Below are 14427 nucleotides of genomic sequence, written 5' to 3'. Positions count from 1 at the left end.
TTATTAGCATTTTTTTGGGCAGGATAAATAACAGCATTAAAAAAAAAGACAACCATTTAGAAACACCGCTATTTAATTAGGTCAATCCTTCCTTCCTGTATTTTTATATTCTATCATTATCTATTTCATAAATTCTGGATTAAAGATCATTATTTAACTGGGACAATCTACTCAATAACAAATATCCTCCCAAGTATCTTGGCAATTATATTTGAGCCTCCAAGCTACTTCAGATACTATGTCCTGTACAAGTTTTTAATCAGGATGGGGAAGGAACTGTGTTGTAATCCAGGTCCCATTATCTCCAACTAACAGGGTAGAACCTCATTAAATATGGTAATTGGAGCTGGAAACTCTTGCATTAAGTGACATGGATGTAATTGAAAAGCCACATTACTGTGCTGCTTAGTAACAGCAGTTCTGGCAGTCCCAGTTATCATTGTTAAGCAAGGACTGTATGGGTCATTAAGCAAAGCAACGTGCTTTGTTGCTGAGCTGCGCCACGTGATCCCAGAAGCTGCCACCATTTTCCAAATAGCTGCATAGGATTGTGGATGCTCAGAAAATGGTTGGTGCTTCTGGGATCGCACCTCACAGCCCAACCACAAAGTAGCTTGCTTTACTTTCCTAAGCCAAGCTCTGGAGCTCTTTGAAAGGTAAGTGCGCAAATGGGCGATGCAGGTGAGGAGGAGGGTGTGGGGCTCGGTGGGTTGGAAAGTGGAAACAGGGCAGGAAGTGGAGCACAGGCTTCATTGGGGTGGGGGGAGCCATGGGAGGGCTGGGGTAGGGCCTGCACTAAGCATCCCAGGACCTCCCCCCGGAGACCCTTAATGTGCTCCACTTAACAACCTGCACATTTGTTTAATGACCGCATCGAGAAGACCAGGGATGGGTCGTGAGGCAATCATATGAATGCTTCACAACGGCTGTCATGACTTGTGACTGTGATGGGCAGTCTTAATTAAGTAAATTAATTTACTTAATTAATTTAAGTAAATTAATTTACTTAATTAATTTAATTAATTTACTTAATTTTCCTTGGATACTTAATTTTCCTTGGATTATTTTTTTTTTATCCTTATTTCTTCCAACCTAATAGAATGTTGGAATTAAATTAGGGGATCGGATCAACATCTCTTCACCTGTCCACCAACAGGATAATGAGCAAAATGGAATTATGTTTGGTATTTGGTGGGGAGTGGGGGGGAAGAGAAAAGAGTTTGAAACAGGAGAAAATTCTCCAAAAAAATAATAAAAAAAATCCCTCCTCCTTCCTTTTCCTTCCTGGCCAGATGACCTAGGGTAGAAGTATTTTGAACGGGTTAAAAGCAGTTCCAGACACCATAGTCTGTGTGCTTTCCCTACCTCATTTTTTATTTATCCCAAGATCAACCGTTGTGACTACATCGCTGCATACTAAAGCATATTCTGTGTCTTCTCTCTTTGTTCTGCAGAATCATTCTGCCTCTATGACCGAAGTAACCTGATCTGGACATCAAGAGAATTTTTTTATTGCCCTCTGCTACAGTACTCCCACAAGAATACACAGTTATACTAATTGTCAAACTGTGATGACCAGTATTATGTTATGTCTAGTTAGGAACTAATGTTTTTGTACATTTTTGTATGAGGAAGTGATATAGCTTGCCCTGGAATTCCCACCCACTTTTTTTTCCCCTTTGTTGTCAGCTTTAATATATTTATGCCAGAATTTAATGAAAACAAAAAAGAAACAAGACAAAAAAAAATATGAACTCTTTTTTGATTAAAATGTGTTCTGAGGCACTACACCTTTGGCAATTATTGATGTTTTGTGATATTTGTACACACAAACTTTTTTGTTTTGTTTTGTTTTATATAAAATAAATTAAATGATAATTATAATACTAATTCATTTTTTTTACCTTTTTATTACCAGAGATGATGCTTCCAGTAAGTGAGGAGTTCAGATTCAGTATTGGTAGTGCAATTCTGCAGAATTCATATTCATTTTCTAGAAGTTACTGTAGAATTGTCTCTACATTACTGCTATCTGGCCCTTTAGGTTATCGATAATGAAAAATATGTATTTTGAATGCTGATTCAACATAGCAAGACTAAGAAATTGTCTGTTTGCATATTTTGATTCCTCTCATACAAGTCCCATAATAATGACTATTATTATGAACAGGAAATACCTGGACTTTCTTTCAGGAATCCCACGTTTTTCTATGGAGCTTGCTCAGGAAATTGTCCCAAGGAGTTATGCTCAAGATGTATAATCTTTGAGTTGTTGACTTAAGACTAATTTCCTTAGCCCCAAGGTCTTCATTGAATGTGCATAATTCACACTGCTTGTTTAGCAGCTTTTTGTTGTCTCGTAAGAGTCTGCTTGCTTCAAGCAAACTTTCTTCATATAAAACAACCAGCAAGTCTCTTTTGGCACGATGGAAATTATAGAGGAAGCCTGCGTGTGAATGCACACATCTTGTGCCCTGTCCTTAACATTATTGCCTTGAACTGCAAGAACAAATGACTGCAGCTTTTAGTTAATGTCAGAGTCCAGTTTAGCACTAATAGTTTAGCAGATTGGATCAAGAAGTCATAGTGTTAGTCAAAAGACTGCATCATTAGCCTTTTAGTAGATTTGAGGAACAGAAGAACAAGTTGGGAAATAAGAGAACGAAGTATTATTGCAGTATTATTGCAGTCCCAGGCCAAAGAACAATGGTCTCTACACTAAGCTGAAGTCTACCTTAGTGTGGTACTTTTAAATTTCTTAAGAACTGTCTCTTCCTAAGAAGCATGAAAATCATGTAGGAAAATTTGTAGCCATAATCATTGAATCATTGACCAGAATTCTACCAAATAAGCATTTTTTTTCCGCTGTAAAGTAGACATATATGTATTGCTTTCTTGTGACATATGCATGCATTTCTAAGACATGATAAGCTTTGGAAATAGCATTTAACCTTGGAACAAATATATTAATCTCTTTAGAGCCACTCAAAATCCTGTATTTCATACAGTGCTTCATAGAAGGCTCCAAATTGATCCTGAAAATTTGAAACCATCACTGTGTTTACCAACTGATGTTTTGTAACAGAAAGAGTGTAAATGTTTCATTGCTACATTTGAGCATATTTTGCAACTCAGAAAGATGCCTTAGGGCAATACATTTGTGATTCAGTTCCACTGGTGCTAATATATTGTAATGCCTTTCGTGTTGACACAAATAGGAAAATCAGCTGCCGACTATGTGTGTCAAATATGAACCATGTGAAAAGCATCTTTGTTGTGCCTCCTCAGAGATGTCCCTTTCCACTCATAAAGAAATGCAAAAGAAATTTAGAACATCGCCTCAAGCAGAAAGACTGGCCAAACTTTTTACCTCATCTCTGCTTTTCCTTTTCCCAGCTCCCTGGGAAGATAAGCTGTCAAGGAGTTAAATGAAAACACCAAGGAAAAAGGCAGCCAAAAAGGACTTTGGGTTTCAGCAATTTTCCTTGTTTTCAAGGAGGGACTCTTTTGAAGAGATAGAACTTATAGCATCTGTTAAAATAAAATACAATGCTTAGAACAGCTCGTGAATTCCCCCCCCCCCCAAAATGTGAGTGTAACTTTGTCCTAGTAATGCCAGTTTAATTTTCTGAATCAAAAATGTAATTAATTTGTATCCAAAACTGATTTTTCTTTTGCACTGTATTGTTAACAAATCAAAGGAAATGAAAAGGACCAATTTGCTGGTCTCATCCTCTCCCCCTCCCCCACTCCTAGAAATTTTCTACCGCATCCCATTTTTCTAGCATGATCATAATCAGTAGTGTTTTCTTTGAAAAATGAAACTTATCTCTGTATTTTTTTTTCCTGAAATGCCTGCCATGTTGATTCCTGGGTTTTTGTATATAATTTTTTTTCCAAAAGAGATAAAAAAAAATTATCACAAAACTGTTTGCCTCAGGGCTTTGTCATTTTCCTTGAGGAATTGGGAGGGATATACAGTATGAGACCTGTCTTGTTTCTTAACTATGTGTCTCAGCTTTTCAGGAATAAACTTCCAATCATAGATTTCCTTTAAAACAGTCATCCTGTTGATACCTCACTAGTACTTCAGAAAGTGCAAGTTGTTAAGAATCCTGTTAAGTCAGCCAATAATTCTCAAAATTGTTATCTAAAGTGTAGTTCAGAGAAGACTGGGATTATTAATAGCTATAATAATTGTATTTTTCTCTTGCATGTGATACAAAAACATCATTAATTCCAAAGTTTCTTACAAAAGTATTCTGTTGAACCCACAATATACCTAATACACAATACAATAACCAGTGGTTCTCAAACTTTTCTTCACCATGGACTCCTTTTAAATACTTTTTGTGGCCATGGACCCACAAGACTTAACACAAGATTTAAATCATAACGTTTTCTCAAGCTTTTGCGGCCTCCTTGTGATGACATCACGCCCCCCAGGGGTCTGTGGATCACAGGTTGAGAACCACTGCTATGCACAACACAGTCAGTTGGAGTCACTTACTTGCTAATCTTATTGGGGAAAGATTAAAATACCAGCAGTGGGTCTTATGAGACAGAGACCAGGTTGAAATTGACAATTGTAGCCATAACCTAAAGTTGGACCAAACATGAGCTTATAGAGAACAAAATTAGAAATCTTGTCAAAAAGACACTTTCAGAAAATAGCTAAGAAAGAATCAAATCATGAAGAGCCAAACAATATTTTTATTTATTAATTTGCTGCCCATTTTGCCTCAAGGCAACTCTTACATATACACCTAATAGAAATGTCATCAGACAAAAAGCTAATCCCATTAACGGTTGATGGATGTTACAGATCAATAAAGCAGGGACTTTGGGTGCTAGAAAGGATCTTGTTCATATCAGCTATTTGAGACATTTGGGGTTTGGACTTAGTGACTTCCTCTAGTCTAGTTAGTGCCTGGTCAGCCTAGATGAGTAGAACGTGAGTGTGTGAGAGTCTGTAGAAGAGTGAGTGTAAAAGCAACAACATATGGTACTTAAAATCAGTAATGCTTTGTTATGGCTTCAAATTTGAGAGATTCCCAGCATTTGGTTGAAAGTAATTTGTGTAAGTCTTTCACCATAGACAATCATGGCTATGCATTCTGCACATTCTGGCCATACCTCTGTGGATCACTTAGCTTGAGGGGTTGCTACAAAATCCACATTCCACACATGCAGCCTCAAGAGGGTGTGTAAATGGAGCAAGTGGTCATAAGATAAATCTGGATTTTTTTTTAAAGTAACCATTGATCCAACTTGAAAAGAGAAACTCTTTTCTATAGAGTTGATTAGCTGGATGTGCATAACATACTAAACCAGAGGTCCCCAACCCCTGGTTCATGGCATGCCAGCAACTGGGCCACACAAACAAAGCCTCATCCGCGGGATGCAGGCAGCATACAAAACTACGCCCCCTCCGCTCCGCAGAAAAACTCTTCTCCACATAACCGGTCCCTGGTGCCTAAGAGATTGGAGACCTCTGTACTAAACTGTAGACCTGGATTGACAAAGCAAAGCTCATATACCATGCTATCTTCCCCTCCCCACACACAAATAAAGTATATTGTGACTTTATGAAATTAACTTCTTCACCTAATATGATAACAATAGCTGGATTTCCATGTGTTGCACCACAAACTATCCAATTCCACTTTAGTCTGTAATTCGCATTTAAGATTGCAAAGATTTATATTGTTTAAGCAATGACAGTTTAAGCAATGGTGTTTGTATAATTTATATGTCATTATGCAAATAATTCACCATGAACTCCCCCTTGATGTTAGTATTTCCAGGCTTATCTCCATGCTGTGTCCAAGGCCTGGTAATCATGTCTAAAGACCCAGACTTCTGGTTGCTGCTGCTTAATGCCTGGCCAGCCTGTGATAAAGCTGGCCTCATCCATAACTTCATTTTGGATGAGCAGGTGGATCTTGTTTGCATTATTGAAACTTACCTGGGCATAGGTGAGGGTGGGTGAGATGTTCCCCTCTTGGAGATGTGCCCAGCCAGGTTTCCTGCACTACATCACTCACGAACACAGAATCAGGGTAGAGATGTGGCAATGATTATCTGACACACCTTATGGCTTTGCAGATTGCCAAATGTCAGCCCTTGTTTATGAAGATGAATTATAGCAACAGCAATAGCAGACTTATATACCACTTCATAGCGCTTTACAGCTCTAAGGGGTTTACAGATTTGTCCCCAACAATCTGAGTCTTCATTTTACCAACCTTGGAAGGAAGGCTGACTCAACCTTGAGCAAGTAAGGATCGAACTCCTGGCAGTGAGCAGTGAATTAGCCTGCAATACTGCATTCCAGCCAATGCGCCACCACGGCTCAGTGAGAAAAGACTGGCTTGTGTACCAGTCTTCCTACTGGATAGTAACCTCTTACCTGAGCTGCTCAAATCAGTGGCTAGATTGGCAGTGGAGTTCTTTCAAAATGTTGTCCCTTCAGTTGGCATGGACTCAAGGGATGCCTTGGGAATTCTTGACCACCACGTGGCAACCAGAGATCTTACCCAAGTCATTTCTGGCTCCTCTCCCTACGGACATCACACATTTGTCACAGCTTTTATGTTGCATCAATAGAACATGATCTAGAGTTGGAGGATGTTACCATCAGTCCCCTGACATGGACAAATCATTCCTCATTGGTTTAGAGTTCCCTGGTGCTGCACTTCCCTGTGGGGAGGCAGGATCTTCTTTGAATAGTGTTCCCTGAGCATCTGATTAAACCCTACTGGATTACAGAGTAAGCTTGAAATTGTTCCTAGGACTCTGGTATATGGTTCATCTGAGATCTTTGTTGCCGCTTGGAAAGAGGAGAACACTTTGGCCTTCAATTAGATGGCACTTATGTACACTCTTATACATGTGGATCCTGGAGGGGCCTTTTGTTTTCAGAGGAGCTCTGGGTGATAAAGCATCATGAAAGATACCTAGAATGCCACTGAAGGAGAAGGAAGAGTGAACTCAACAAAACACAGATAAGAGTCTTTTAAGGATTATCTCTTGGCATTAAGGATAGCAAAACTTTATTTCTCAACCACAGTACGAACTGGAGACATCTTCAAATGAGTAAAATTCACAAGGGAAGAAGAAAACAACACACTACCCTTCCTGGATATCCTCACCAGCAGAGGAAAGTCTACCAAAACATAATGCACACTAACCAAGTGTGCCATTACTATACCAAAATAACAACCTAACTTTCCACCAGAGGGGCTGTGTAAGAATATTATAGGTAGTCCTCGACTTAAAAGTTTGCTTAACGACTGTTTGAAGTTACAACGGCACTGAAAAAAGTGACTTACGACTGTTTTACAACACTTATGACCAGCGCAGCATCCCCATGGTCACGGGATTTAATTTTGGATGCTAGGGAGCTGACTCACGTTTATGACGGTTGTAGTGTCCCAAGTCATGTGATCTCCTTTTGCAACCTTCTGACAAGCAAAGTCAATGGGGAAGTCAGATTCACTTAACAACCAGGTTACTCACTTATGAACTGGAGTGATTCACTTAACAGCTGTGGCAAGAAAGGTCACAAAAGGAGGTAAAACTCACTTAACAAATGTCTCACTTAACAACAGAAAATTTGGGCTCAATTTTGGTCATAAGTCAAGGACTACCTGTATTTCCCCATCAAATGATTTCGTTTCAGCGGTCTTTAACCAAAGACGATCCTGCAAAAGTGTGCCTTTTTTTGTCCTGCCCTTGGAATGATTGGCACGTGAGAAGTGGAAATGCTAGTAGGGTGGGCTTTGAAGACAAGAAGCAGCTGGTGGAGGCGTTCACACTCTCACTTTCTTCCAAGTTGCCAAAATGGCCCAGCCCATCTCTTTAGTGCGATTGGTCTCAAGACTCATTCCTGACCAAGACTTTAAATCAGGCTATTTAATTTCTAATCAAGTATAGATGCAAAACCACCCATGGGGGTTATACATTTAAGCACTGCTGTTTTATGCTGGCAGCATGTTCGTGCACATTGTGTATATTTGTGCATTGTTTAGATGCTGCTTTAGGCAATGACACCTTAAATGCTATTCCGACAAAGGGATTTATTTCAAAACAGAAATGAACTGTCTACTAGCTTCTGCTGACATTAAACATTAAGTTGTATTGGATGACAGAAAAATGGAAGCTCCCTAAGAGCAGAAGCTGAAGAGGGCTGTGGTTAAACAAGGGCATTAAAATTAGGCTATGCCTGATCCCTGCCATCAAAGATCTAGAACAGTTAGAACAATTAACCAGTGGAACAACCTGCCTCCAGAAGCGGTGAATGCTCCAACACTGGAAGTTTTTAAGACTGGACAGTCTATTGTCTGAAATGGTATAGGGTTTCCTGCCTGAAAAGGGGGTTGGACTAGATGACCTCCAAAGTCCCTTCCAATTTTATATTATATTATATTATATTATTATTATTATGGATCATCGCACAGTCAGCCAGATGTTCAGACTGGATTTGGCATTTTGTCTACCTATTGAGTCCTTACCCAGGACCTGGGATAGGCAGATGTGGATGTTTGATGGTATTACAGATATCGTCGCAGGATGGAAGCAGTTCCTAGTAAGGCCGCCTTTTGCAATTGACTAATAGCGAATTTGTGTGTTGTTGTTGTTATTATTACTACTACTACTACTACTATTATTATTATTATTATTATTATTATTATCTCTTGTTGCTGAGCCAATAGCGTTTTTGAGCAGATGGGTCCATTTACACACATACAATTTGGTTTAACCAATAGGTAGCCAATAAACAAAAAGAACAGAACATCATCTTCTGAAGCCAACACCCAGACAAATAGGGATTAATATCAGACAAACTATCAAGAAGAAAACAATATCCCAATCAAATATCAAGGAGAAAATCCACACCCCACCAGCAGTGACAGGGCAAACTGCTGTATATAAACAGGAAGCAAATCCCACATTTACTCACACAGAGGTTATACCTAGCTGTATAATGGGGCACACATATCACAAGCCAGCTAGTTACTGTAAATGCCAGGAAACAACCAAGCAGGAGAACATCAATGATTCCACAATTCAACTCTGAGCCAATTTTTCTAATGTCATAAAAAGAAATCTGTCTTCTTTATTATGTTACTTTTATACTGAATACAGCAAATAAAATTCATTGATGCAGATGAAAGAAACCGGTATTCACATCTGTCTTACATGGTTAAGATTCAATTAACAGAAGTTTGCTATCTGAGAGGACTCCAATGTTTAATAGATTAAATCAATTGCTGCCGCGACACCATTTTATATATGACCAACATAAGAACTTCTCTTGATGAACAAATGCAGGATAAATGAAGGTAAACAGAAGAGGAGGAAAATCAAGTCTCAAATATTTTTCGATATCCATAGCCTCCAATGAAGAACAGCCTGGGGAAAAAAAATCCTTTGTCTCACAAAAAAAAAAAAAAAAAAAAAGCACACATGAATTATTTGCTTGGATGGATTACTGTATTACTATTATTTGCAGGGAGGTAAGAAACATTATTTGGAAACTTGGGAAAACAAAAACAAGTTTTATCTGCACACGCGGATGCTGTTTTATTGATGACAAATCACATCAATACTTTCTGTTGTTTTCATTCATACTCCCAATTGATCCTCAGATTCGATGGAAGCTCTTGCATGCCCAATTCATCTAACTTTGAAATGTCTTTTACAGGTGTACTGTAGAAAGCCAGGACATCTTCAACACTCTTCATTTGATGGAGCTGGTTATTGGGGACTGTGTGGTCCAGATCTGCTGCCATTTGTGCCAACAGTTGATACTTTAAACTGATGTCTGCTAGGGATGTCCTCTGCCAGTCACTCGAAACTGAGGACCCCCAAATCTCTCTCACACGAGATTCTAGATGATTCTGGAGATATTCAGGAGGAAGGTATTTTTTACTTCGTGGAGGAGGGCAAACATTTTTCACAGGTTCCACTACTATTGGCTGATCTTGTTTCCTGTTGAAATAAATTAGAAGAGGATTTTTAAACCAACCTGGTGTCACCTCCTTCATATTAAAAGACTTAACATTTATTATAATTTATGTCCTTTATTCCAAGACAATCATTTCCAAAAAGGTTTGTGAGCTGTAGAAATATTTGTAAATCCAAACATATTACTTAAATCTAAACAAATGAAGACATTTATCAATTCCTTCGCGTAAAGTCGTGAGTAGTAATGGCCCTCTGGGACAGAAATAAGTTGTGTTGAATTTTGTTGCAAGTCTTCTTGGTTCTGTCCCACAGATCAGTTGGTTAAAAAAGCCTTGATATCACCTAATCTTACTGGAATTACTAAAACTGCTGCATATGTAGGCATAAATCTAAAATCAGAATCTTTTCCCTCAAAATCTAATACTTCAGAGACACAACTCATATTTATTAATACTAATCTGCCCAACTACTTCTTTGCTCAGAGTTTTCTGAAGAAATAAAATACTTGAACCCAAAATTCCAAATCACCAAGGCCTCTGAGCTCAAGTACTTCTCCATCATAGTTTGCTTAGGTATTTGCTGAGGTTAGTGCATGAACTGTCTTAAGGTAGCACTTTATTTTTAAATGGAAACTAGGAAGGGACTAACCATAAAACCTAGCTAATGCATACCTCCAATTTATTGTTCTGCTTATCTCACCATAAGCAGAAAATCTAATCTGTATTATGATCAGCATTTGACATCATTACTGGCCAGCATTTATTATACAGCCATATAAAGGCTGTTTGCACCCTCCTTCACTGGGTGGTACTTATATTTTGTCCCCAGCACTATTCAAATAAGTTAGATTCAGACTGTGTGGTCTCCCCTAGTACACTGGGTGATGGGGAATATTCCTCCTTTATTTCCAAAAAGCTAAAAGTTGCCAGTGATAAAGAATCTAATCAACCAGCAGGAAAATGTGGAACTGTAAATCAGGTTTTTGAAAATTAACACCCTGGGAAAAGTGCTATTAATCATTGCAACTTCAGAAGTAGGAAAACATAATATGAAAGACTTACGTTTAAAGGGCCTGACATTCAACACACAAACCAAAAGACCCAGCAACCCAGAAGAAAAAATGAGTCATCTATAACGTACAGTGTAAGAACTGCAACAACCACTAGGTAGGACAAACAAGCAGAACTCTGGCAGAATGCATCCATGAACACCAACTGTCAGTCAAAAGGTATGACAAAAATTATTTAATTTCACAACATATAGATTTAACCATAGTTTCAATTGGGAAAATGTGACAATCCTAGACCAGGCTAAATCCAAAAATGCCAGGGAATTTCTAGAAGCTGGCCCTCTGACAAATCAGCCATCAACAGACAAGTGGACAACATCTACCTTATAGGTTAATACATATGCCTAATATGCAAGTGGCTTGGTTTTGAATCTCAGAAGGGTATGGCTAGTTGATAAGAGCTAAATAGCTTGCAATAACTATACTACTCTCCCTTTAATTCTTTGTCAGTAAATTTAAATGTTAAATTTAAATTTAGTCCACCTTATAGATTATGCAAAAGAGATGATCAACAAGCCCAAAAGAGAAGTTTCCAACCCCTCTTCACCAGTAATCAGCACTCAGATCAGCATAGATTAACTCCAAGGTCAAACCAACAATCAAGTAAGCAATACCCCAATCAAGAAACTGCCAAAGAGCCAACCTAAGGCTGCCCCCACCCACCCAGACACAGAATACAAATCGACAGCAAACGGCATTCCTTACTGACAGTGATGTTACCTAGTTAGGTAATGAAACGTCTGAAAGAGAACAAGCAAGCCCAAAGAGAGCACCAAGGACCCCTCATTCAACACACAAACGGAGGCTCTCTAGGTAAAAGCTGTAAAATAATAAAAAAAACCCTAACATTTTGCGTTCCAAGGAATCTCTCCCCCAAATAACTTGGTTTGCCAACATCTGGGCGATCCTAAGACGGCAGCCCAGAATCTCTTTTTGCTGCCATCTAGTGGCATTTGAATTTTAGCACCTCAATTCTGTTAACCATTCCCCGCTGTCTTACTCCACCTTCCGAACTTATCCCCCATGTTATGTGCCCATCCCAATATGAGGAGCCTCTTTCCATGATTGTTGCATGGAAAGAGGCTCAATCGGACACTTACTTCTCTCCTTCCCAGAAATTCCTGCGTCCGGGCACCCCCAAACTTAGCCGGTGTCTCCACACTTTCAGCAGCGCGCCGGAAGACGCCATCTTGCCGCCGCAAAGAAAGCGCCACCCCTCGAAGGACACGCAGAGCACGAAAGCCCTTCCGTAGTCTTTGGCATTGTGGGATATGTAGTTTGTTCCTTTTCATAGAGACATAATATAATAGAAGTAACTGGGCGTGATTAGTGCTGCCTTAATGCGAAGTCGCTGTTGTTCAGAAAAATAAAACGTGGGGCTTTGCTGCGGCTGGTTGTCTAGTTCCTGTTGCCGTAGCGGTCGGATCATGCTCTGATTTTTTTTCGGCCCTGGAAAAGGTGCGGAAAACAAATTAGAGAGCGAAACGAACCGCTTGTTGCAGCTTTTATTGGCAGAGCGCCAACATCAGTTTAAATTGAACAGGTTGTAATTGCATCGTGACTTTCTTGCAGCTCTCCGCCCTAGAGAAGTGAACATCGCGGGATCTAGCCGGGCAGAAAGTGATTTCCATTCTCTTTGATTGAGATGTACACAGACAGTCCTCGACTTACAACAGTTTGCTTAGTGACCATTCAAAGTTACAACGGCACTGAAAAAAGTGACTTATGACCTTATTTCAGAGTTATGACCTTAATAGCATTCACGTGATCAAAATTCACTTGCTTGACAACTGGTTCATATTTATGACCATTGCATATGACCATGTGATCACTTTTTGCAACCGTCTGACAAAGTCAATGAGAAAGCCAGATTCACTTAACAACCAGGTTAGTAACTTATCAACTGCAGTGATTCACTTAACAATTGTGGCAAGAAAAGTCACAAAAGGAGGCAAAACTCAATTAACAAATGTCTCACTTAACAACAGAAAATTTGGGGTCAATTTTGATCATAAGTCAAAGACTACCTGTATTTCCCCATCAAATGATTTCATTTCAGCGGTCTTTAGCCAAAGACGATCCTGCAAAAGTGTGCCTTTTTTGTCCTGTCCTTGGAATGATTGGCACGTGAGAAGTGGAAATGCTAGTAGGGTGGGCTTTGAAGATAAGAAGCAGCTGCTGGCTAATAAGAGGCATTGTTGACACTCTCACTTTCTTCCAAGTTGTCAAAATGGCCCAGCCCATCTCTTTAGTGCGGTTGGTCTCAAGACTCATTCCTGACCAAGACTTTAAATCAGGCTATTTAATTTCTAGTCAAGTATAGGTGCAAAACCACCCATGGGTTTATATATTTAAGCACTGCTGTTTTATGCTGGCAGCATGTTCATGCACATTGTGTATATTTGTGCATTGTTTAGATGCTGCTTTAGGCATTGACACCTTAAATTCTATTCCCACAAAGGGATTTATTTCAAAACAGAAATGAGCTGTCTACTAGCTTCTGCTGACATTAAACATCAAATTGTATTGGATGACAGAAAAATGGAAGCCCCCTAAGAGCAGAAGCTGAAGAGGGCTGTGATTAAACAAGGGCATTGAAATTAGGCTATGCCTGAAATCTGCCACCAAAGATCTCTTGTTGCTTTGGGCCAATAGCAGGTCCACTTATACACATACAATCTGGTTCAGCCAGTAGGTAGTTTGGGCCAAATTATTTAAAGCAGGATTTCCCTGGGTGATGACTTTTCTATGCAATGTGTTTATTTTAAGTACTTAAAGAAATAGTTCAGTCCTTGTACTTAATAGTACAGGTTCTAGGTCAGACATGTCAAACTCGCTACGTCATGTGATGTCGTGCAACGTATCAAGAGCTTTTTTGCCATTGCCGGCAATGGGGTGGGCATGGCTTTGGTATGATGAAACTGGCCCGTGGGCCGGCAGTTTGACACCGGTGTATTGTTTCAAATATAAAATCTCTTCCCCCCCCTCCCCTCTCTCTACAGGAACCCATCTGAAAGGGTCTTCAGGGAGACTTTCAAACCTGATGTGTGTTGGGCTCCCCATTCCATAAACCAGCTATGCCTGCCATAGCAGAATCTGCTCAGCTGGTTTAGTCTGGCAGATTTCGCATGTTCCAATTCCATCAAGTAAACAGTCATCTATTGGGAGCCCAGAAGTGCATTTTCTTTGTAGCAGCTTTTTGGAATGAGGTTTCCCCTGAGATTTGAACAACTTACTGGTATCTTGAAAGACCCCATTTTAAATCAATCTCAAACACATTAGTGAAACACTGATTATGTTAAACTGTTATATATAGTCACTGGAATGCCACACGAAAAAGCAAAAATTCAGTGGGACCAGAAATGAATAACAGATATAGACTTGGC

The 14427-nt window shown here is 39.4% G+C and overlaps 2 protein-coding genes across 7 annotated transcripts in view; one reads left to right on the top strand and one right to left on the bottom strand.

The window, feature by feature from the left end:
* PLPPR1 (phospholipid phosphatase related 1) overlaps positions 1–3927 on the top strand; it is a 150328-nt gene extending 146401 nt beyond the window's left edge. For all 6 annotated transcript variants that reach the window (XM_039322170.1, XM_039322166.1, XM_039322169.1 and 3 more), the window contains one exon: positions 1455–3927. In XM_039322170.1, coding sequence (XP_039178104.1) covers positions 1455–1487 — 33 coding nt within the window. In that variant the 3' untranslated portion in view covers positions 1488–3927. The remainder of the gene's footprint in view (positions 1–1454) is intronic.
* Positions 3928–9084: 5157 nt separating this feature from the next.
* MRPL50 (mitochondrial ribosomal protein L50) lies at positions 9085–12289 on the bottom strand. Its single transcript, XM_039322180.1, has 2 exons — positions 12142–12289; positions 9085–9996 (listed from the first exon to the last, which is right to left on the bottom strand). Exons 1-2 carry the CDS (start codon positions 12228–12230, stop codon positions 9627–9629), a joined length of 459 nt encoding a protein of 152 aa, XP_039178114.1. The 5' UTR covers positions 12231–12289; the 3' UTR covers positions 9085–9626.
* Positions 12290–14427: the final 2138 nt, after the last annotated feature.

The sequence above is a fragment of the Crotalus tigris genome, unplaced genomic scaffold, assembly GCF_016545835.1.
Source record: "Crotalus tigris isolate CLP2741 ecotype Arizona unplaced genomic scaffold, ASM1654583v1 scf7180000023864.505019, whole genome shotgun sequence".
NCBI classification, from domain to species: Eukaryota; Metazoa; Chordata; class Lepidosauria; order Squamata; family Viperidae; genus Crotalus; species Crotalus tigris.
This window is presented reverse-complemented; position numbering and strand designations above follow the sequence as displayed.

Bases quoted from the DNA above. Each gene is read 5' to 3' on its own strand.
- MRPL50 (XM_039322180.1), bottom strand. From the start codon at position 12,230: ATGGCGTCTTCCGGCGCGCTGCTGAAAGTGTGGAGACACCGGCTAAGT. The intron at 9,997-12,141 runs GTAAGTGTCCGA...TTATTTCAACAG, and splicing joins AATTTCTGGGAAGGAGAGAA to GAAACAAGATCAGCCAATAG.